We start from the raw sequence: 26,043 nt of genomic DNA on the forward strand, positions 1-26,043 counted from the left end.
AACTTCTACATTTGTTCCGGCAATATTTCTAATATCTTATGGTACCAGGTTCGATACTTTTGGACCAAAGATGTTTATAGAGGTGTTTTCTTATTGTACCCAAGGCACCCCTTTTCACTCCAGTATGTTATGATAGTGTGCAGATTTACGACTAAGTCCTCAAGTATCTTTCATGCATATATTATACATGGGAAGATGCATGCATATATTATACATGGGAAGATGCATGCATATATTATACATGGGAAGATGCATGCATATATTATACATGGGAAGATGCATGCATATATTATACATGGGAAGATGCATGCATATATTATACATGGGAAGATGCATGCATATATTATACATGGGAAGATGCATGCATATATTATACATGGGAAGATGCATGCATATATTATACATGGGAAGATGCATGCATATATTATACATGGAAGATGCATGTATATATTATACATGGAAGATGCATGTATATATTATACATGGAAGATGCATGTATATATTATACATGGAAGATGCATGTATATATTATACATGGAAGATGCATGTATATATTATACATGTCGCCTTCGCTCCAGTGTGTATATAAATCCCAAATACTTTGAAGTGTTCCCAGTAGTTTGAACAATATTGGCCATGTAGGCACTAAACTATCCCTTTACTTTTCCTAACTGATATCTTTCCTGCCTTGAGTGCCATCAATATCGAGAAACAATATAAATGAAAGAGCACAGCTGAAATGAACCGACATTTACCTTGTTTTGAAAGTTCTCATTACTTATCTTGTCACTGTTGCTGATCTTTGCAGCATTTGCGTTACTGGGTTCTTTACATTTGCCATTACAGTACAGTACCCAAGTCTAAGATATGGTCATCCCGTGTTATATTTTCAAGGCTTCTGAGCTCTTCATTCTAATATATCTGAGCAGATGGTATTTGTTACTATCGAACATACTGTTATTTTCCATTGTCAACAGGAAGACTGATGATTTCTGACTGGAATTTTTCTACGTCTTCTAGAGAGGCGTCTTTATGCTCATTTTGATATCTTTCGGAAAGGTTGATCTGAATGACTAGTGTTATGTCTGCTATAAGGTGAAACGTTAAGGCACCAGAACAGTGTCTTGTGGTATGGAACTTGCCCTTTGCTAAGGCTAGATTTTTCTGTTTACTGCACACGAATTTGCGGCAACCTCATCACTGTCAGGAGTGCTAACTATGTATTCCTACAACCCCCATCAACAGCAGACAACCTTGACGAGAGGAAGGCGGGGCTATCGCAAAAGGCGAGTACCTCTTTTTGCACATCTGTGGTGCCAACAGAGCTACAGGTTCCACAGAGCCAACCAGCTGTATTTTACTGGTGACCTTGTACTCCTCCCTCACCACCCTAACACGCTCCCGTAACCCCCATCTTTCCCACCATCTATGTACTCGAGAACACCTCCCCACAGCCTCTAATTATCTACACCCCCCCCCCCTTAGGACTACCTGGCCTTTCCACACTCCCAGATAACACTACAACCCTTCTTCCCAACAATTACAGATTATAGGACCCCCGCCGCTTAAAACGCTACCACCCTCTTTCCCCACAGCTTAATGATTATACAACTCCTTCCCACCACTTCTGACCTATACACCAGTCCCTACCACCTAAGATCTATATAATCCCCTCCTTCCCCACTCACTGATATTTAACTAATTTTTTCAATGGCTTCAAAAAAAATGTTTTAGGACAAATATGAGGTGACGAAAATTTGAAAACCTCCACCTAAATTAACGATAATTTTCTGAAAAAAAAAAATCAATCAATCGACTGCCAGTGGGAATTTTATGCAGATTTTTTTTATATTGGTATTTAACAAAATTCTTATGGAGAAAGAATAAAATACCTTAGAGCACTCTAGAAGTCTGCTTAGGCAACCAGTAACATTTAACTCTGGAATTTAGGAATAACATGTTTTAAGTAATAATTTAGAAGAGAAGAACGCTAATGAATCAGTGACAGTAATAAACCTTCAAGTTCAAAAAAAAAAAAAGTCTAGTTGTTTAGGTGTATTCATTGTTTTACTATTTCACTCTAAAATAATGAAATAAATGAGAGCATTTTAGAAAGTCTGATCAAAAAATTATTAATGTCGTTTCTAAAAAGACAATTAAGATCTTGGAGGCAGCAGCATATGCCGCCTGCCAAGAAAATTTTTTTTCGCGCGTCACCTTGAGCAAGAGTGCCATAGGTTCCCCACCCATGTCTAAGTTAATTAGTCTTTTGTTTATTTACCAGTTTGTAGTTAGAGGAAGAGATCTTGCACTCGTAGTGCCCAGTCTTCCAGAAAATAAGGTATATGGCAAATATATAAAGACTTGGCATAGCATCTGTCAACCAATATTTGTAAATATTAATTTAAATATCTCTTCTGCACTCTATTGTCACTGATGTAGCTACTTAATTCAACCTGTGTTGGTAACATGAAGACTTCCTGAAAAATTTGTTCATGATGTCCTTGGATAAAACCCGATTACCTCTCATTTCCAGAGTATTTGTGGTGTCTTGTCATTTTAATGAGGATTCACTTTAAAGTCATGTTTCTGACTGAACCGGAAATGTATCATCGTCCGCCACCTACCTCCCGCTACAATGTAAACAATAAGATAAATTCTTAGGTCATATAAATTAAGGTTTATTTTATATATATTTTACGTAAATTTGACTGATGTTAGGTTAGTATAAAAAAATTTTGTTCCAAAAAGCATAACCTGTATATATAACTATCACTGTTTTGTGTTAGACAACTAATGAATGTATGTAACTGTGTGAAACAACCTTAATATTTGTGAAGCCGATGGACCAAGTAACACAGTAACATTTCATATATATAAATGTTTTAGGAGGCAATGATCTGGGCGATGTTACTGGCGACTCAAAAACACTTTACACTTAGTACTGCTCAACTGTTTATATGAATAAATCTCTCGAGCTTTCATATTCTTCCTCGCCAAACCTAGCTATGATAAACCTACTTCTTAGTCACCTCTTTGATCACTAAAAGCTGCTGACGTCATTATCAAATTGCTGCCACCTTCAATTTTCTGCTCTCGTTACCATCTGTTGCCATCGTTACAAGCTTGCTGCTGTCTTCATCAATTTGCTGCCAAATTACAGAAATTGTTAGAATGAAGTCAAAATAACTGAAAGCCCATAAACCGTATGACAAAAACCCGTATTGATAATTCATTTCGTATTTATAATTTGCGTGCACCCCACAAAGTTTAGTTTGGAGGCGTCTTGTCTCAACTTCAGCTGGCAGGAATTACAAACTCTGTTTCTTGATAGTTTCGGAAATCGCCGTACCCGATGCTCGGTCCCAGACCGTTCGCAGCCCGATCAGTAAGGCTGTTGGTGTTAGCTGCACGCAGTTTCATTTAAACAGGATGGATGAAGATGAACAGGCCTCACAAACTTACCAAGTTTCCTCTTGAAGACAGTCGAGTTGTTGGTAGTTACCGCTATGCTCGAGTGATACTAGACCCCCTCTCCTTATCAAGCTATGATAAATACATTGCATCCATAAAAGTGACGTTCTGAAAGCGTTTCTAGTGACACTAAGCTTAGCCTCTTCAAGCAATGGTTTATATACATGGTATTCTCGTTATCTTTCCAGTCAAATTAATTTAGTATGTTTATTGTTGAGACAGTGTTGAAAACTCCCTCATGACAGTATGGTTGGCAGGTCAAGCCTGGCGTCTATGCAGGTTTGAACATAAATTAGTTTGTGGTCAAAACTTGACGTTTCCGACACTATTATTTTCAGTGCCAGATCATCTTTATTTGTGAGTATAAAAAAGAATATTTTCCAATTACGTAGGTTGCACTACTTTCTGGTTTAAGGCAAACGAGTCAAGTTTTGATAGTTTATGTGTTGTTTATGTACCTCTTGGAATTTTTCCTACTATCACAGTATTTCCTACTATTTTATACCGTTGAATTTCCATGGTCAGTGCTGTTATCTTAATTAGCTCAATTCAAAGCCCAGCCCTGTCTCGGCTAACACACACCCTCAGGATGCATCCATAACAGTTGGTTAACACTTATGTTTATTTACTGCTACGAGGACCGAGGCAACGGGTGCAAGGAAGAATTCCCAATGTTTACCCACATCTCCATCACGACTGAATCCGAGTCCTTCTGTTACAATCCGAAGGCATTACTAATTCTTCTGTTTCGCGTGTCTTCAATTTAAATCGCCAATCATTATTCATTAGGCCGGTTAGTCCGGTTTTTGAGTCTTCTATTTTCATCGCCTAATTTTTAAGCTGTTGCGAATTTTCAACCGTTTTGTATACAATAAAAATTACTAAATTTAGGTTTTCAATTGTCACTGCCAGTACTTCTGCTACAGCGTTTGCAGTAGTGCACAAGACTGTCCATACAGTATAGATATACTCCACTTAGAGGCTTGTTCATTTAGTCACATCTGATATTTTTGTTCCGAAATCCGCCCTTTGCCGTCATAGCAGAAAAAAACCTATTTTTGCAATTATTGCTCGATTTTAAAAAAATGTTCTTTCATGGGTGAAAGCAGTTATAACATTTGTGTGCGCGCTGGGAATATTATGACAGGAGATATCTACTTGCACTAGAATCATTACTTGCGTTGTGCTCGGGTAACAAGACTAGTTCTGTCAATTTTCCTCCCATTCTTCTCTTCTCCCTAACAAAAAATACCGTGGGTCTTTCTGACTGTAATTGCCATGGTCATTTGGGTATTCATGTTGATCCAGTCTCTTGTTTCCTTTCATATGGAAAACAGCGAAGTCTAATATTTCTTTCAATGATTCACGCCACATTTGAGGTTGTTAAAGAATTTAAGTTTCGGTAATATACATCTGCCTTTAGTTTGGAGTTTGCGGTATTTATTTGTAGGATCATATTTGCACGCTCCATTTATTATAAACTGTGCAGACCTGTACACACCCCAGAGTAGTGCACGCACAGCTAACCTGAACATTACTCACAGGGTGTGTGAAACAAAAAAATAGTGTACGGATGGCTGCAGGGGAGAAAAAAAAGCGAAGTAGAGAACAAGAGTGAAAGCAGACGAGAGTAAAAGGAGTGAAAAGTGTAAACAAATGAAAGTAAAATTAAACAAGTGAAAGTTCAAGAGTATCAAAACGGATTAAATAAGAATGAATAAAGTTAAGAGCGAATAAAAGAGGAGTAAATACGTGGCAGTGAGAACTATACTATTGGCGTCAGTGTTTTATTATTAGTTAATCATTATTCAGGATGTCAGTGGTTGAGTAACATACCACCTCTTTCATCCCATCACATCTACACCCTAAAACACTTGTTCACATTAAGAGCGCCTGTAGTACAGGTGTGTGTACACAACATTGCACACGCTGCAATGTGTATCACTGCACAGTCAACTTCGGCTTTAACCAGCTTCATGTTGAACACAAACATTTCTCCAAGAGTTTTTACTTAAACAGACTGAGTTAACAGACCGTCATCAAAGGAGGTACTACACCACCTATCACGTGTGTGAAACTTTAGTCTTAAATATTTTGCACTCCGGCAGGACTGCTGCTGAGTTCTCTATAACTTGAACACCTAAGACGACAGGTGGACTTGACAAACTTCATGAATTAAGTATACGTCTTACTAGTTTGTATTCCTTTAATATTTCTTCTTCACTTTAGGCGACCTGGTACAAGATCCAGTCCCAGGGGCGTTTATTGCCTTAGCCATTAAATAATACAACTAATTTTCAACACTTGTAAATCAGTGACCCACAACACTTTACTTAAAAAAAAATTATTACTTTAAATGTCAGCGTCGGAGAATGGCTGGTGAGCAAGAAAAGATTTCTGTAAAGCCGAGAAATACACCTGCTTCTGCTATACTTGCAACACTAAGTTTCCTTACACGAGTCACAGTTGTCAGGTTAATAGCCACGGCAATGTCCAAAGTTTATCTGATGGTACAAACACTTAGTGACTTATGTAAACTTGGGAAAAGTGTTGGGAGGAGGGAGATTATCGGGCACCATATCTGGGATCACGAATTAAGTGTTCCGCGTAAAACAGAAGAGAAAAGTTGTTTCGAGTGTGCATATTTTCCTACGAATGTTGCCACGAGTATCTGCCTTACCTACACCTGTGTCCGGGGAGACAACCTAACGTCTCCCCCCCCCTTCATTACTTTCCAAACGCACACAACAAACTACCTGCCATAGCGGTTTTACACAACTATTTAAAAAATATCATTTAACATGTGGTATTCAGTATATAGGTTACAGACAGATGCTGACGAAAGTGATCAGAGCAGCATCACGTCCAGCAACTGCCGCTGCTGCCTTGGTACGATGCTTCCCACGCTGACTAATGCAAACAAAAATTACTCTAATGGAACTTTAGCCAGTTTAACGAGACGCTAAGTCCAGGAGAGGGGGAAGGTGGAGGTGGTTCCCAGAAGATGTATGTGAGTAAGCGGAGTGTGAGGGAGAAAATGAGGAAGGCAGGCAGGGAGGGAGGGAGCCAGGCCAGCGCGTCTAGCCGGCCCAACAGACACCAGACGGGGCGCTACCTACCATGCTAAAAAAGCCGACGTCGCACCGAAAATAACTTTGCCCGAGAAACACCCACTGCCGCAGACACTACCACCTTACCTCCCTCCCTCCAGCACTACTTCCTCCACCAACCCACCCACTGTCCCTCCTAGTTCTCCATCCACTTCCCCCATCTACAGAACCCTCCACCGCTTCCCTACTGCTCCACATCCCCCCCCTATTATTCCTTAACCCACTCACACCTGTCCCTCCACCAACCCACCCTCCCACCTACTGTCCCTCCAACCCACCCTCCCACCTACTGTCCCTCCACCAACCCTCCCTCCCACCTACTGACCCTCCACCAACCCTCCCACCTACCTATTGTTCCTCAACCCACCCACATTGTTCCTCCTCCCGCCTACTGTTCCTCCACTCAGCCTCCCACCTGTTCCCTTCATCTATTGTTCATCCATCCATCCACCCGCCTGTCTCTCCACCCATCTACTGCAGTCCCTCCACACACCAACCCATCTACAGTCCATTCACCAATCTAGTGTCCTTCCATCCGTCCACCTACCTAAAGTCCCTCCACCCATTCATCTACTATCCGTTCACCCCCCCCCCCCCACAGTCCCACCATTCATCCACTGTCCTTTCATCCACCGCGGGCCTATCCCCCCACACACTCCACCCACCCACTACCATCACTGTTTAATCCTTCCCAGACAGACTGACACTCCCATACTGTCATTCGCCTCTGAACACCCAAGTCAACAAATTTAAATACTATAAATGTAATAACTTCGTATACTGCAGGAAAATAAGAAAATTGTGCCCAAATTGTAGACGTAGGAGAAAACCCGTTTGAGAAAAGGGAAGGAGTAAAAAAAAAAAAAAGTGGTTCTCATCAGCGCAAGTTCTAGATTAAAAAAAAAAAAAAAAACTAAATCGGCATCTAATGGTAAGCTAAAAATAGCGTCCAGTAATGGTGTAGGTGCCTGAGGCGAGCGTTAAGACAGTCTCATGCACAAACTCAATACCACCAGTATTTCCTCACCTACTGCCAGGAAATGCCTAATGACGCGCCGATAAAAACCTGCCCCCCCCCCCCACTTGCTATTCCGCGGGCTGACACTGTCTCCAGGACAATCTGAACAAAACAAGATAAAAAGGTCTCGCTCTAAGTAGGAAAGTGCCATGAAGATAAAAGTAATTATCAGTAAAGAGGGAGGGCCAGGGATACATGATTACTGTGTAGGCATTTATAGGACAGATAAGAGTGAAATAAGACTGAAGGGAAATAAACTTAGACATGCACAATAAACTGGATATAAAAGACAACCCTCATAACTGGACCCAAGAACCTGGAATTAGTGATACTGGTAAACGCAGCTTTGAGGGGGAAGTGGGGTCACAAGCTGTAACTCCAAGTTCGGCGTAAAGGCACATTAATTTACTGCTGTGGCCACCGCTGCGCCTACTTCCTGTGCGTCAGCAGTCTGCAACAAAGCATCATTTGACCCATTCCCAAGCCTCACCTACTCTAGCAGACGTCCTTCGCCCACTCAGGTAGGCGAGACCTGGGAGAGTGAGGGAGAGGGCGGAGCAGACGTCTGGCTGTTCCACTAGTGCTAGAGGTGGGGTAGGCTTGCACATGAAGGGGTCTTATGTTGCTCAAATATGACAGATGCGTCCGCCCCAAATTTGAGTTTCTTGGCAAGTACTATACAACATGCCATTTTTTCATGGTTTTACCTTCATGGTTTTAGTATGGGCGTGTGGTAGGGCTTATGCATTCGACGACTTTGACCCTTAAATGAGTGCCTGGTTTTTTCTCATTTCACTAATAATAAAAAAAAAAAAAAAAAAAAAAAAAAAAAAAAAAAAAGCCTCATCCAATCACCTAAAATATTTCAAAGGTGATAACTTGAAAGCGCCTTCAAACTTAATGTGCTGGTGTATTTTAGGATATTGATCTCTCCGAGATAACAAGAGAACGCTTCTTCGGATTACCTTCAAAAGAGGAGTTCCTTAGTGGAAAGACTAAATTAGCTTCGGGTTGTGTATAGCCTAATGTGACAATTTTATTGAGGAAATTGGGATATTAGGGTCTTGTGCGAGGACTTACTGAATACCCCTTCTGATTACCTTCAAATCTACAACGCTAATGTCTAACTGCATTACAAAGTTATGCCGCGCACTCTACAATTCCTATGGCGAGTATTGCAGCATGGGAGGGGAGGGTTGGGCTTATGTAATACGGGATGCCTTTCTTGATCAGCGCAGCAATCAAAGAATTTACAGGCTAAGAGATGTTATCCTACCTCAGCTAATTTACCCAGCATTGTCTAAGGTATATAAACATTCCCTGGAACGCGACCCATAACAGTGCTAGTATCCAGGTACCTACTGACTGCTAGGTGAAGAGGGACAACAGATGTAAGAAAACATGCCTAATGTTACAACACCAAATGGCTCGCATACCACTTAAAAGGGACCAGAAGGTACACACCCCGTAACACAAATCATAGTAGTTACAGTAATTACGACAACTCCACTCCAAGTGATTTTTAGTGGTAGGAAACTTAGAAAGAAAATGGAAAGAAATACATAACCAAAGTAGGTCACCACCTGGAGCCTTGATAAATTAGACATGTGCAACACTTGGGTATCTACTATGAGGAAACGTTTCGCCACACAGTGGCTTCATCAGTCCATACCAAGGAAAATGCTGAAGGACAGTAGTAGTATTGGGGTAATCAGTCCCTCAGCCTTGAGTCGATGTAATCAGTCCATCAATCTTGAAAAGAAATACAGCATATGTAGGCAAGAAATACAGCATATGTAGGCAAGAGAGGTGCAGCAATCGTAGGTGGTGTCACATTTGACCAGTGTGGAAGTAGGTCATGCCTAAAAGTTTAGGCAAGTGAAGAATCCCCTGTATTAAGATCCCAAGATGTTGCCGTGTTTGACAGGAATGTAGGTGAATGGTTCAGAGAACCGACAAGTTGATAAATTAGTGTTGCACACGAGTAATTTATCAACTTGTCGGTTCTCTGAACCATTCATCTACATACCTTGGAGCCTTGTTGGACTGGAGGCACAGCCAGTGGCCCCTCCAGACTCTACTGATGCCAACAAAATCCCACCAACAAACATTTATATTTGCTAATATACGGATGCGACAGAAAGAAGAGGCAACAAGGGGGATGGGTTGGCCTGTATGTCAGTCACTCCTATGCACGGAGACAATGAACACTAATGATGTAACTGAAGTTCTAGCAATAAAATTAGAGAACCAAAACTTAGTCATTGTGCTTGTATATAAGCCACCAGATGCAACTTCCCAACAGTTCAAGGAACAGCTATCTGGAACAGCTATCTGGAACAGCTGTCTGGAAAACCTTCCAGCCCCCTTGCTGCTTGGCGACTTCAATTTAAGACATTCAAAATGGAAGAATGTGGCAAATAATGTAGCAGAATCCCTGGAGGCAGCTCAGATGAAAAGTCACACACACAGGAGCTGCTGCATTTCTGCAATAAACACACCCTTAGTCAGCAAATAGTGGACCCAACAAGACTGGAGAACACTACCTAATTTTCACAAATAATGAGGACCTGGTAAGAAACATAATATAAAAACAACTAATTCTGATCACAATCTAATCGAAGTCCAGACTTACATGCACAAGGGTCCTGATCAGCAAAATGCATAGAGCTATGAGGGTACCTTTACCAAATTCAACTTCAACAACAAGATCAACAACTGGGACCAGGTAAACTATGTCCTAAATGGAACATGTTGGGCAGATATCTTAAATAACATGGACCCTAATCAGTGCCTTGAAAAAATAAACTTTCTGGTAGCTGAAGTGTATTCAAGGCATATTCCCCTAAGAAAAAAGAAGTAAACTGGAGAGAGAGACTCCCTCTACAGGAGAAGGCGAAGAATCACCGAGCTTCTCAAGAATGCCAAATTAACTGAAACAAGGACGGAAGCGCTAACCTGGGAAGTAGAAAATCTTGATTTTAAGTCAAAGGATTCATACAGGATCCAGGAGAGACAAGAGAAGCTAAAAGCGATTAGTGAAATTGAAAGAAATTCGAAGTATTTCTTTTCATATGCCAAAAACCACATCTAGTATAGGGCCCCTGCTCAGACGTGCCAGATCCTACACAGATACTGAAATGTCAATATGACTGTGTTCAGCGAGCCAATAATCAGTCTAAAGATAGACAATCCAAATAATATTTTTTCATAAATGAGCCTCAAAACCTTGTCAATGTATGCCAAATTTCTGACATAACCCTAACTCCACTAGACTGAGAAAGCCATTGACAACATGCCCATGCAGTCAGCCCCAGGCCCAGACTCTTGGAACTCAGTGTTCATTAAAAACTGCAAGAAACCTCTCTCACGGGCCCTAAGTCTGCTATGGGGAAGGAGCATAGACACAGGTGAGATACCACAGTCACTAAAAACAACGGATATAGCCCCACTCCATAAAGGTGGCAGCAAAGCAATAGCTAAGAACTATAGACCAATAGCTTTAACGTCCCACATCATAAAAATCTTTGAAAGAGTTCAAAGAAGCAGGATTACGAACCACCTGGACTCCCCACAATTGCACAATCCAGGGCAATATGGGTTCAGAGCAGGTCGCTCCTGCCTCTCGCAACTACTGGACCACTATGATATGGTCTTGGATAAACTGGAAAACAGATTTTGCTAAAGCCTTTGACAAGTGCGATCATGGTGTAATAGCACACAAAGTGCGTGCTAAAGGGATAACTGGCAAAGTAGGCAGATGGATCTTCAACTTTCTTACCAATCAAACACAAAGTAGTGGTAAACAGAGTTAAATCGGATGCTGCCATAGTGAAGAGCTGTCCCACAAGGCACAGTACTCGCCCCTATCCTGTTCCTCATCCTCATATCAGACAGAGATGTAAACCGTATCATCCTTTGCAGACGATACTAGGATTCGCACGAGTGTCATCCACTGAGGACACGGTAAATCTCCAAGAAGATATAAACCAAGTTTTCCAATGGGCAACGGAGAACAATATGATGTTCAGTGAAGACAAATTCCAACTACTTCATTATGGAAAACTTCAGGAAATAATCGCTAGAACTGAGTGTACTACAAACTAATCACACAATAGAGCGGAAAAATAATGTGAAGGACCTGAAGTGGTAATGTCAGGATCTCACCTTCAAGGACCACAACAATGCCACTATCACATCTGCGAGGAAACTGATAGGATGGATAATGAAAACTTTCAAGACAAGAGAGGCCAGGCCAATTATGATCCTTTTTAAATCACTTTTTCTCTCTAGGCTGGAGTACTGCTGTACATTAACATCTCCATTCAAGGCAGGTGAAATTGCAGATCTAGAGAATGTACAGAGAACCTTTACTGCACGTATAAGTTCCATCAAACATCTTAACTACTGGGAACGCTTGGAAGACTTGTACTCACTGAAGCGCAAGCGAGACGTACATCATAATCTACACCTGGAAGATCCTGAAGGGACTGGTCCCTAATCAGCACACAGAAATCACTCCCTACAAAAGCAAAAGACTTTGCAGGCGATACAACATACCCCCAGTGAAAAGTAGGGGCGTCATTAGTACACTAAGAGAAAACAATGTGTGTTCGGGGCCCAAGACTGTTCAACAGCCTCCCACCAGCCATAAGGGAAATTACCAATAGACCCCTGGTTGTCTTCAAGAGGGAGCTAAACAGATACCTAAAGTCAGTGCCGGATCAGCACATTGCACTACGTGCAGCCAGCAGTAACAGCCTCATTGATCAGGCCCTGATCCACCAGGAGGCCTGGTCATGGACCGGGCCACGGGGGCGTTGATCCCCGGAATACCCTCCAGGTAGACTCCAGGCAGGTATGTTTCAGTCTGTGCCGGAGACCGAACTACAGTCCCTCAGAATGTGGGTTGAGGACGCTACCAACTGAGGTGCGGGACACCGTAGCATGTTACAGTCTTTGTGCTTAATTCATTAGTTTTAATTCATTCGAAAATCTCCAAGTAGGCTGTTTATACTTATATCAGTAATATTTAAAAGGACTGACACTTTTGAGACGACACTTACCTCAGCTTCATCGCCAGCACTGCTTATTTACAAGTCATTTATTTACTTATTAGCTCTCACTTCATCCTTATTCAAGCTCGAAATTTAGTCAGATTGCATATTCCTCTACTATCAGACTATTTAAAAGTGAGCGGTGTCAAACACTGAGCAGCACGTCACACTAAAAGCCTAGCATTTTGCCCTCTGTTGCCCAAACTTTTGAACTTAAGAGGTATATGGGATTTTTACGTTAAGCCCTTTCGACCAAGATAGACACAGTTAGGTGGTGGTTTGACTGGCCGTACATGAAGATCACGAAATTATTATTCACCAGGAAACCATTCTGTCTCCTGAATAGCCAGACAGAAAATCATGTACTTAAGAATCCCACATATTCCCATTTTCGTGCCGAAGAAGCCAATTAAAATACTCTCCCCAAACTCGCCCCTGTGAGGAGTCTGATGAATGTACTGGCGACCAATGCTGAGTTTTGCGAGGCGCGTCGCCTCTCACTGGATGCCATAAGACCCTCTTGGGCATCATACTCTGCAGCTGTGATTACCGGTTTGAGACTTTTCCTACTCGCAGCTCAGCCTTTCGCTAGGTTTCCTTGCTGATTGCCTATTCATTCTGGCTGTTGCTGCTAGTGGTCCGCTGGCCCATACAGCAATCATAGCTAGTTGATCTAATACTTGGCGGAAATGATGGTAATATTTCTGATATCTACTGGAGGGAATTAAATAGTGTAGGACCATGGATGTTGGCACAATGTTCCCTTATTTTGCCTATTGCGCCTCTACTTTTCAATGGATTTTTCTGTGATGTATATAGCTTAAGTACTAATTTTTTTTGCTAATTCAGCGCTTTCAACAAAAATGTGGAAATCATTATTGTTATATCATTACTACCCGACTCTTATTCCAATACATACCATCATTACCGACTAGTGTTGATGCCCAAGCTGCTGCCACATATTACAGCAAACACCACAATGAGACCAAAACAATTCAAAATTTCATTCGATGCATTACAAAATGCAAGAGGAAACAGCAAAATTCCGAGTAACGGGAAAATGTACCAAATATTTACAAAAGATATGCTGAATTCTTTGTTGGAAAAGCAAGCACCCGGGAAAAAACGATAGTCCCTCCATGAGACTGTCTTCGTTTTTCAGAACTCCATGGTTGTCCTAGCATTTCAGATATCCTCAAAGCGGCAGTTACCTCCCACAGTGGCACTAACAATATCACCACCATACTGTAGAGCAAATTTCACAATCTCACATCTGAAGATCTGGTCATTCAGGCGGTGAAGTTCCTCACCACACTAAGAATAGAATGCATCCATCAAGAGACGCACATTGCAAAAATACACAATCATTTTCCTTTCCCTCTTGGCCGTCAACAAGGAAAAGGAGAAAGGGGTCAGCTATAAAAAAGAACAAAATTCAGAGGGGAGGAGAATTCTCGCTTGAACCTTACTCCTGTCTAGACCTGTTAAGAGTCGTTTCACAGAAATCAGGAGGAACTTCCAACCTTAAATAATATACTAGGAGGAACAAGCAGACAGTAGGGTATCAGAATCACGGACGAAATATCATCAGACCTGTGATCAGTTTCGAGGACTTTCCTACAATCGCAGCCCGGCATTTGGATAAGTTTACTTGCTGGACAAAGAAAAAGGGAGCAGCGGTAAATCAATATATCCCCTACCAACACCAGCACACTAACTTTCCCAGAAACGAACACGTTATAAAAGATATTTTCTGCTCGGTACCTTTTTATGGGGTGAGCTGGAAAGCCAGCACGAGCCTGGTCCGGTAGCAGAAAAACTCTCGAAACTCAAAAATATCAAAGGTAGCACAAGGCCTTTGTCCACTCACCTGCAGAATAACTTTAGTAGACAATACGACTAAGAACTACACGAACAAATTCTTTGACAAAAAATCCCCATTTCATCCACCCCAGCAGTGCCACGCCAAGACGGTTCTCATCCACCCCAGCTGTGCCACGCCAAGACGGTTCTCATCCACCCCAGCTGTGCCACGCCAAGACGGTTCTCATCCACCCCAGCTGTGCCACGCCAAGACGGTTCTCATCCACCTCAGCCGTGCCAAGACGGTTCTCATCCATCCCAGCGGTACCACATCAAGATGGGTCTCATCCATCTCAATTGTACCACATCAAGATGGGTCTCATCCATCTCAATTGTACCACATCAAGATGGTTTTCCAGAATTAACGAAGCAAGACTCAGAAAAACTTATTTCAACGGAGAACATCAAGGGCGCCAATATAGTTTTCAAAATATTATTCAACCAAACTCTCCACTCTTGGATCCGCAGGCAACCATCAGTAATACTTCTGTCGTAAAACGAAATCCCTTCCGGTGCTCAAAACTAAATATTTGCAATTTTTTCATCTAATGCATTAATAAGATACAGGGTACCCACAAAGTCCTTTCCCCGTCTCAAAAATTTATTTCAATAAAATAGTCATATATGAAAGTGCAACGTCCTGCATATGATAGCTGAAATAACAGGTTTTGCATTTAGCTTCACGGCTGTAATTTATTCAACCTCAACATATAGCGCGATTACAATGTCAGCAACTCCTCTCTGGAAAACTATCTAACAAATCTCCACAAGAATACAAAATTATGCACAATCACACTCCGGAGTGGACGTGCACCGTCTGGTTGGAAAATGTCTGGTGCAGCTCTTAATGGGGAAATTGCAAAATTCTGAACCATATCAAGGTAAACATTTCCGGTAACAGTTCTTTCATGAAAGAAAAAATGGGTCCATTACCCTATCACGCACAAGTCCCCACCTGATACTGAGCCTTGAACTATCATGCACTTGTTTACGTACTTCATGTGAGTTTTCAGACCCCCATATTTGTACAATGTACTATTTAATTCGTCCAAACACGTGAAAGGATGGCTTCAACAGAAAATATGAACATGTACTCTTTAGTGCGCAAGTTTGTTAGAGGGTTGAAAGACCTGGAACAAATGCACTTAATATGAACGAGGTAATCTCTTCTGTAGGACTCTGTGCACTGTTAGTCTCGGTAAATGAAAGGATTACGTTGGACAGCCTCCTGGATGCTAACAACAGTGTCTCCGGAAACACCTGACAGTTCACTACAAGGCCTGTCTGACACACTTCCTGTGTCTAAGAACTAGTGGAACCACTACACAATGCTTACTCCGAATAAAGGATCCCTTCCATACTGGCGCCGGTATGTCACAGATTTCCGTGTCTGCAAACCAAATGACACGTTGGGCTTTCCCCTCAGACTATTATCTGGACACTTCAATTACGACATGCAAGCGGCAACAATTTTTTTTTCTTGGCTATCATATGCAGGAAAGTTTTTTTTTTATACACTACCATTTTCCCGTTAAAAATTGTGAAACCAGAAAAAAAAAAAAGATTGGACACCTTGTATTTTTAAATAAACATGGTATACTGTACAATTTTTATTATTTTTTGCACGAAGAGCTACTTGGCAATAACGATGGAAGTAACAGCCACCGGAAACTACAATCGACTGCAAGAACCGGGAGAGATCTGAACAATTATTCCTCTCCTCAAGAATCTAGCGTCGCAAAACAGCACAAATATCCCAGCCATTAAACGCAAAAGCTCTAAATCCGTGGGTGGAGTGGGGGCCATTGAGCTCAATGAGTATAGGAGGCTCTACCACCGTCTGGTAATCGCGGCCTGGTCACCGACCAGTCAGATTGTTAATGATCAGACTAGCATCCAGGAGAGGCGTGAGCCTCTCTCAGACCACCCTCTCCACTCCGAGCTAAACTGCAAAAACGTCACCACCGGGCGAAGGTGACCCAATGACAGGGGAGGTTAGAAGGGCCCCTCAACCCTTAGGCTTTAATGCCCTGGAGGTTACGAGGTTTAAAGGACTGGAGGTTATAGGGTGTTGTGACGATGCAGTGTAAAGAACACTGAAGGGTGATGAGTTGAATGCAGTTAGAAATAGAGAGAGACAGAGAGAAGCTCCAGCAGCAGCAGCAGCCGCCACAGCCGCAGCTTTGGTGTTGCACAGGTGACTGAGGACGGAAGCCGTACAGACAGCGACGGATGCCCGACGGACACCCCGCGGGGGGTGCGCTGACGACAATAACAGTGTAACACGAGGAAATGAGAGGAGGAGGGGGGGAGGTCAGGATGAAGGGAGGAACCTAGTTTTGTAACAGTCAGAGGTAGGGGGAGAGAGGGAGGCGGAAGAGGGGGGGAAAGCAAAGGAGGAAGGAGAGCAGACAGGGAGACATACACAGAAGAACAGATGAAAGGAAAGGAATTGATGGGGGAGCAAGAAACTGGCACATAGGAAAAGTAGTGAGGAACTATGTAGAAACCCACGGAAACACTGGAAAGACCATGATATACCAGATTTGGAAATGAAAGCAAAAATCAACAGCAAAGGAAAATTAATAAGGCAAAAGGATAGAGAAAGATGGGAGAAGAAAACAAGACATGAAGGGAGGAGAGGAAGGGCACGAATAGTACCGGGGTCTAAGGGAACACCTGAAGCCCTTCACACTATTTACGGTTATTGAATGCCTGGGCAAAATGAACCTTGGCCATAAACCGGCCGATAACGAGGCAACCAGAGGTGCAGGCCAGAAGACCCCATCCCCCACCCCATCACACTTCAGTAAAACATACCCATAAAGCGCAGTTTCACCCCATCCACCCACAGCGCAGGAAAGGCATTAGAAAATATGGTCTTCACTAGTAATGCAGTGCCTCTAGGCAGCAAGTGTATCACTGGAGACTGTATCGTATAGAATTAAACGCTGATGACTGGACACTAGCACAGGTCTGCTTCTGTAACTACAAACAGGTTATTACATGCGGGTAATTTCACACGCACCACGTGAAATCTTAAATTACTGGAGGCCTTTCAGCATTTTTTTCCCCGCTAGCCTTCATTACCAGCCTCCCACTTAAGAAGACACATTAAGGTAGCGATAAAAATCAACCTCTCACAGGAAAGGCCGACCATCTGTCAAACTTATCATAATGCGTCCAGGTTTATTTTTTCCTCGTTTAATATTCCTAGCCAGTGATATTTTATGTAACTTTACGGCTTACACCATTAGTGCCGCGTAGTGTGGTGAAGTGGTGGTCGTGGTCGTCGTGCTATGATGGTGGTGTGATGGTGGACAGAGGTGGTGGTAGTGTGATGGTGAAGGTGGGGGGGGGAAGGGGATGAGTGTCTTCGGAGAGGTGTACGAGTGTGGAGGAGATTATGGAAGGGGAGAAGCGGGGAAAAAAATTATGTGGAACGAGAGAAAGCATGTGGAAGGGGGTAAAGTTTGGACAGGATCATTGTGGAATCGTGTGTGTAGCAGTAGGTAAGTGTATGAAAGGGGTGTAGCCCTTTCTAGAAGAGGTGTTTAAAGGGTTAGATATTAACATCAGTGGAACCCATCAGCTTTACAGATCTCCTTGCTTAAATGTATTAACACGCTGTCGGTCACCATTTAAAAAAAAGAACCCAATACTTAAATCCTTACACTTTACCACACGAAGTAAGCAACCATTCGTGTCAAATTAAAAAATTTCAAGTCTTTTAAAAAAAATTATCACACTAAAATGCTTACCCCAGAAGTTCAACGAGGTGCTGGCAGACACCCGATAACAAAGAATCATATCTAAACTTTAAAATACATAGTTGTGGGGCCCATGAAAGGGAGGCGAGGTAGAAGGAAAATGTGGGTAGAAAGAAGGATGTGCTGAAAGGGAGGGGGGATAAAGTGGATAGCAAAAGATTGTACAAGTCATAGCGATGGGCCACAGTAAAATTTACTTCCTTTCACAGGACAGAGTAGCCGAGCAAAAGACATGTCAACACGTCCAGCAAGGTATTATTTTCCTTTCCCTTCCAAGCACAGTCTTGCAGGATCCAGCTTCCCTTCTTCCCTTTTCCCTCCAAGCACACACATTGAAGATCGCCTTCACTTCCTACTTAGCTATGCCGTCTGGCACTACCTCTGAATATTCTATAATTCATGAGTCATCTCTGCTTGTGTTCATCCTTCAATCCTTAGCAAAGTCTTAGTTTTCCTTCCTTTCTAATGTTAATTTCTTATTTTTTTTCCACACTTTCACCGTTTCATTCTCGATTCTAAAACTTCCGACCCCCAACACTACACACATTTGCAGCATTGGAGAAGAAAGTTACGAAATTTATGATAGAGCGTTTAAGAGAAAATTAAATTTCAACATTTATATAGCGCGCAAGTTTGTAATAGATTACACACTCAAACTGGTAGAAGTGTTTACCAGAAGTAAGTAGGACATGCTATTACAACTGGAAATTAGAAAAAATATATAGAATAAATTCCGAGTACGGTTAACTCCAAGCTATGTCACTGTAGCCATAAATAGGCATAATACATTTGCTACACACTGAAGCAGAATAAAAGCTCTATAGAAAATATTTATACACAAAAAGTGAAATAGGAAAGACTTCACTAACGGATTTTTTTTGACAATAGCTGTTGGTAACCTTCACAGAATGGGAGTGATATAAAGAGGACAGCTTTCAGGAGAATAGGGCTATCATGGACCAGTGGGGCAATTGCAGTGGTCTCCCCGCCCGCCGCCCGCCCGCCCGCCCGCCCGCCGGCCGGCCGGCCCGCCCGCCCCCCCCCCCTTCCTTACGTTCCCTCTGACTCTTGCTATTACTTATGGTAAGAACCGAAATAAGGTCAAATAATAATTATTTCTACACGTACAAGGTATACGGGCCTAGCTGACATCAATGACATACTACTGTATAGAAAGCTCATTGGTATGCAAAGCATTTCCGACAAATTTGTTCAATTTTGTCCCAGGATGCGACCCACACCAGTCTACTAACATCCAGGTACCTATTTTACTGATGAGTAACCAGGGACAACAGGTGTCTTATGGAAACACGTCCTAATGTTTTCCAGCCGTACCAAGGGATCGATCCTCTGACCTCAGTGTGAGAGCTGAGTGTACTAGCGATCGAGCTACGGGACACCTATCAAAATCTTTTCACCACTGTCACTTTCCTCTATTGTTTAGCTCAGACTAAAATGGAGGGAAATCCTAATTTTATTGCTTTATATAATTTTATTCAAATAATGCAAAACATTTATTACAGATTCAGGTAAAACACAATTGTATGAAAATACATTCGCCTGTGCTGCTACATGCCATATGGTATGAATGTCGGACAATGTCAGGTCTTTAATGATTTCCTGTTTGGGTCCCTGCATTATTATTATAATCAAAAAGAAGCGCTAAGCCACAAGGGCTATACAGCTTGGATCCCTGAAAAGAATAAAATACCACAACCACCTGAAGGAAATTCTTACTCTTGCCAGTCATGCATGTATACGCTGCTGATATCCTGTTTGTTCTCGCCCTGAGGGGGCAGAAAAGGAGGGGGAAGGGGAAGAGAGAAGCTAGGGAGATCCCCTCGTGAGTTTATTTACATCGCATTGTTAGTATTAGCTCAAGCTCTTGGGCCCGTCTTTATTAACCATCTCGTTTTATTTAATACAAACAGTCTCCGACTATATTGTCCCATAATTATTCTACTTTACTACTCAGCGTTGTGAATTTATTTCCCGACATCAGTGACTCGTCCGATCAGCTTGCACATGTGACTGTTTCCACCCGGGCGACCACTTACCAACTGCTTTCCCTCCTTGTTGCCCTTCCCATGGTCAACATCCTTGTTCGTCCTCTCGAATGTCCAAATTATTTCTTGTTTTAATGACATGAGCATTTCATGCATCTCACTTTCACCGTCATCAACGTATATTATGCAGTCTTAAGTGTTCCATTCTTCATTTCCGTTAAAGTTTAATGGTATACCCTCCTTTTTTATTTCGTTTGTGCTTTTTATTAAACGTGAGCTTCATGCTACAGCTGTGTATTCGTACAATTGTCTTACGTATATGACATAACACTTATTCTTTCTCTTCAATTGAATTTCTTATATTTGCCAGAGTGGTATACGCTCTTCTGCAGACAGGATGGGAATGACTGTACAGGTGGGCATCTCTTCGCCTTTACACATGTAGGAAAAAAGGTGCTGGGGCTGCCTACTAGTTTGCCTTCGCCCACGACAATTACCAGCTTTTTTCAGTGATTAATATACAAATTTGTTAAAAGTACGTACACAGTTTTGATAACACTACAAATTAGTAACTTTAAGACACCATTTACACATTTTCATTCATACCTTCTACTTGCATATCACTTAAAAGTTGTTAAAAATACAGAAAGCGAGGATGTCAATCACTTGCCTTCTTTATCCGTCGGAGCCGGTGCCGCAGGTCACTCAAGTGACCCATCTTCACGTAGATCTTTTTCACCATCTTCCGTAAACTTAAGAAAACGTGCAAAATGTCTCTCCAGGCGCTTTTTTCCGCTCGAGTCGATTCTTGGTGTCTGGACCGCCTAGGTCTGTTAACCTGGTTTCCACCAGTAGACGGAGGCACGGCTGAGAGGAGGCAAGCACAGCAGCAACAACGGTTTACACCACTGCTGCGTACACAAGGAGAGTAAAGATTGAGGGAAAAATATTTTGTCTGGCATTTTACACTCAAAAGGTACGAGAGATCAAGGTGGTATTTTAACAGGGTTTTGTAATAGCTGGGATGTAGCACAGTGCCAAGTGGTACAATGATATTTACAAATTGACTCGTATAATTAAGTTCCTTAGGTGAGCTTGAGGAGTTTCCAAGTGAAGTGCTATTTGAGGCTTTATTACATCAGATATTTGTTGTTTATCCAGTATTTAATCCCTTAAATATCTATGCAAATAAAACCAAATTTAATTTCATGCCAAACTTCAAAGATTATGGTAATGCTAAAAAAAAAAATCCAGTTACCTCCAGCTTCCCAGACACTAGCCCCTTCCAGACACTAGCCCCTCTTTCCAGACACTAGCCCCTCTTTCCAGACACTAGCCCCTCTTTCCAAACACCACTCCTTCTCAGAACGCCGTTTCCAGACCCATCTTTTCAGACACCCACCCTCCCTCCTACACACCTCACTTCTGATCCTCTCCCTCCCAGACATTCCCCCTTCCCCAAGACACCCTTTCCCTCCCGAGCCAAAACGGAAAGCCAGAATACACTAAACGAGATTAAAACCAATCCATACATTTGTCCTGAACGAGTGTATACCCATAAAAGGTAAAAAAAAAAAAAAAAAAAAAAATGGTGAACGCTGACCAGTGGAAATAAAGACACTGGTAGAAAGGAAACCTTTTATAAAGACGTTCCACCAAGGTTGAGCTTCAAGGTTTCGTAAAGCCTAGTCTTGGATGGAACGTTATAATAAAAGGTTTCTCCGCTATAAGTAGATTTTCTATCCGTGTACCCATGGAGTCAAGCAAATACCTTCACAACTTTCCCCACAGTCCTCAATTCATCGGTGGACACTCTGCAGTGCTCTATTCTTACGAGGATGAAGTGTGGGCTCACGTCACGCTAAATTTATGGCTGGGCTGGGTCTCATCTGCACACTACATAGTGTAACGTTGAAGAATGAGACTTGTGCAACATTTGGGAATCTTTATTGAGGAAAAGTTTAGCCAGCCAGTGGCTTCTTCAGTCCAATAGAAGAACAGTGGAAAAGGGAGTAGTCTGAGGTAATCAGTATCAGCCTGGAATCTGTATTCAGTCCATCAATCTTCAAGTGTCTCATTCTTTAACTTGTCGATTTTTCTTAACCATTTATCACAAAGCTTAATGTGAGGTTGTCTACTCTGAAGTAGATTATCTTCATGTAATCGAGTTTCATAATATACGAAGAACTAGTATCGTTTGATAAATCATCACTAGAGTCGTATAACGTCACAACCGAGATTAATTACATGAAAAAGCAGTCACCGATTTAATATTGGCAGAAGGATGTTTTTATTATCCCAAAGTTTTAAGGATTTAATTAGCCAGATTTATGATTTAGAGTTTACTGATGATAGTAGTGATGAAGTTAGTGTTCGGAGTGATTCCTGATCAGACCAGCATCAGCTTATTTTTACCTGACAAATCAACATGAAACACAAGCCGTGGTGAAGGAGCTTCAGTACTGCAGTATTTGAGAAGTGATGAGAAAAAATTCACTAAGTTCAGGTGACAATTCATACTGTGATCGTAGTAAAGAATAAATTTTAAGGAGCTTCGCCTACTACCAATGACAGGAAAATTGAGACTGAAGCAACCAATTATTTTGAAAGGTAACTGATATTTATGTTTAATTTTGTGCTCGACACCAAATGGTTATAATAATTAACTTTTTAAGGGGTGGGCCGGTAAGCCAGTGCAAGATCTCTATCAGATGACCAAAAGCTCCAATGGCGGGTCATCACGGACTAAGACCCGGGTCAGGAAACACTTGTCCTATTTCCTGACAAACCTTACCTACCTACCTACCTTTTTTTTTCAAGCCACAAGTTCTCATAGTGCACAACAAGGCACTGACACTGCCTCCACCTCACCTGCCCTGACGTAATTCGCTTTACAATATGTCCTAGATTAGAATCCTAGGTACAGTGAAACGCACGGACAAATTTCATTACATTCTTGCTGTCCCAATCCCCCTAGCAGTAAACTACTTACGAATAGCATCCAGGGAACTGTTAATGTGTAAATACATTACAATCTATCATACTCGGGGAAAAAATGTCAATATTAAAGAAAAGTCAAGATCTTTGGAAGTATTCAAATGCTGGATAAAACATCAGCATAGTGCGATGTACCAAATGTTAGAAAAAATATTAAGATGATTCATGCTGATCCCTGCAAACCTAGGAGAATATACTACATGATCTCAGCAGACTGTTGTGGACCATAGTCAAGAAGAAAAAATGCTACGCAAATGCATTTGAAGCTCCAGTCGTGATTGAGGTCACAGCCTGTGTCAGGAAACTTAGTAGTGGCGGTGTTCACGGGTTGGTTGAAACCTATTCACGGTGTTTTATGATCGTATATTTAATGTTAATAAAACACACCGCCACTCTTCATCCCTCATGACCAACCACACCTCCCGCCACCCTTCACCAACCACACCTCCCGCCAGCCTTTACCACAAAAAGACCAGGGGAAATATAATTACCTGTAAAGTACTGTTTTAATAAATAATACAATGCCAGTGTTTCAGATGTGAGGCAGAGGCAAGAGATCATAGGTGGAAGCGAAGATGAGCCACTAAGATGGCGGAATATTTCCTCCAGTCTCAAGGTGAGGCGAAATAATAATATTCATTATTACATAAACTATACATAAATTATACAAGGGAGTATAGTTCAGTGGCAGAGCATTCGACTACAGATCGAGAGGTCCCTAGTTCAATCTCCAGCGCCTCTATATATTAAAATTTAAGATATTAGCTACACAAGACCACATTCATAAGCAAATTAATTCACACACCACCGGACACGGACAAGCTCACTCTTGTCCATACGCATGTATGCATACACGCACGCACGCGCACACACGCACACACACGCGCGCGCACACACACACCCACACACACACACACACACACACACACACACACACACACACACACACACACACACACACACGCGCAGTCATGTATGCACGCACACTGCACAGTGGTAGACATAAGGAGGCCTGGTCACAGACCGGGCCGCGGGGGCGTTGACCCCCGGAACTCTCTCCAGGTAAACTCCAGGTAACTACATACATTGTGCTAACAGTTACACACGAGATCAAACTAAGAACGCGAGCAAGCACCTACATTCTCCTCTTGACGTCTAGCCATCTAATGCATTGAGAACTGTATCCTCAAAAGTAAGCAGCGACCGACAGAACAAGTTATGTTTAGTCACCTATGACAGCCGCTGTTAATGGTATTCCTCAAAACTCTGGTGAGGTTTCTTCTCATAAAACAGATTGCTGTCACCTAACCTCACCTACTCTGCCAGCTACTCGCATAAAACTTGCCATACCTGCTGTTTCTGTCATGCAAGCACCTCTCCCCAATAATATATTACACACAACGCACGTTCTCTATTTGGACGAAACTTCATCAATAAAATGATACAACCCGTACATTGTGTCTTGTATACACAAAGCCAGCAAGCCACATCAAACCCACGCCCAGCCCGCGAGCCAGCCACGCCAATCTCTCACCTAGCCAGCCAGCCAGCCAGCGTCCCCAAAGGGTTTGTTACGTAAACAGCACAAAACCTCGCTAACACGCTGTCTATAAGGGACAACAACGTTGCTGTCATAACAGGCAAATTAACCGCCACGGATTAAAGGACATCAGTACATATACTGATACCAGGTTAAGACTTAAATTATAGCATTAACTGCCCACGTTTACATTGTCACTAATACTACTAGTTTCAAAGACGAAGGGAACCAGAACGAAGGGGCGAGGAGAGAAAGAACATCAAGTTAAGACAATTTTAACTAAGCAGTGATAGCGTTGATATATTCTTAGAGACCAACATAGGAAAGGTTAAAGACGTAAATTAAACCAAAATACGAGAGATTTATCACTCCCCTAATACAAGAATCGACTCAACACCCTAAGCTCTGCAAGGTAATAACAGATGCATAGTCTAGCGCGCACATGCTCACGCAGCTGCAACCCAAAAATGTCTACCAGCAGTCAAAATATCTTTCGTCTAAGCCTCGTGTACTGAATTATGCGCTTGCCCGCGCTACAAACGCACGCACACTGTGCGCGTTTGTAGCGCGGGCCCATGTGTTGACATCACCTCTCCCTCCCTCAGGCTCTCTCCCCCACCAATCACTCCCAACGTGGTATCAGATATTCAGCAAAAATTTCTCTAGACGCAACTCAAGTGCTGTGTGTCAAGGCTTGAGTCTAGGTGTTAGGTAATTAAGGTCGCTCAGCACAACGTCTAGACCAGACCTACTTGGTCCCCCTCATTCTCCCTCTCACCCCCCTCCCTTTCCCCTCTCGCTAGCTTCACTTTTACAATCACAGGACCCCCACTAAAGCAACATGGCGGTGTTGTTTACAAGACCCAACAATACTACCCGTCTGACCTGACTGTGTGTGAGGGGGGGGGGGAACTTTCCACACGACTAAAGGGTTGGGGGGCGGGGTTTAGATAATTAAGAACATCTATAGAAATCACAAGTTTTACCCAGGGGTTAAAATAAGAAACCACTAGGCTGTTTCGAAGTGTAAACAAAAAGTTAGGGGTCATCACAAGTAATCCTCAAGTATTAATTATATCCATATATTTATAGTATTTAAATAACAATCAACAGTATAAATTCACGGGGTCAGCTGAGTGCTGATGTGGCAGTATCATTTCAAGAAGTACCAACTTGTGAATTCAATGCCGGGCAGTTCGAAGCTTCCT

At 42.2% G+C, this 26,043-nt stretch overlaps 1 protein-coding gene across 6 annotated transcripts in view; it reads right to left on the reverse strand.

The window, feature by feature from the left end:
• LOC128690040 (uncharacterized) overlaps positions 1-26,043 on the reverse strand; it is a 478,844-nt gene that overhangs the window by 86,194 nt on the left and 366,607 nt on the right. For 4 of the 6 annotated variants that reach the window (XM_053778575.2, XM_053778574.2, XM_053778573.2 and 1 more), the window contains one exon: positions 20,969-21,206. The exons of 1 other annotated variant lie outside the window; for it this stretch is intronic. In XM_053778575.2, the coding sequence (XP_053634550.2) occupies positions 20,969-21,206 (238 nt within the window). Of the gene's footprint in view, positions 1-20,968; positions 21,210-26,043 lie in introns of all 6 variants that reach the window. One more of the 6 variants, XM_070088646.1, reaches the window with a different exon arrangement.

This window comes from Cherax quadricarinatus, chromosome 25 (assembly GCF_038502225.1).
Source record: "Cherax quadricarinatus isolate ZL_2023a chromosome 25, ASM3850222v1, whole genome shotgun sequence".
Taxonomy (NCBI): domain Eukaryota; kingdom Metazoa; phylum Arthropoda; class Malacostraca; order Decapoda; family Parastacidae; genus Cherax; species Cherax quadricarinatus.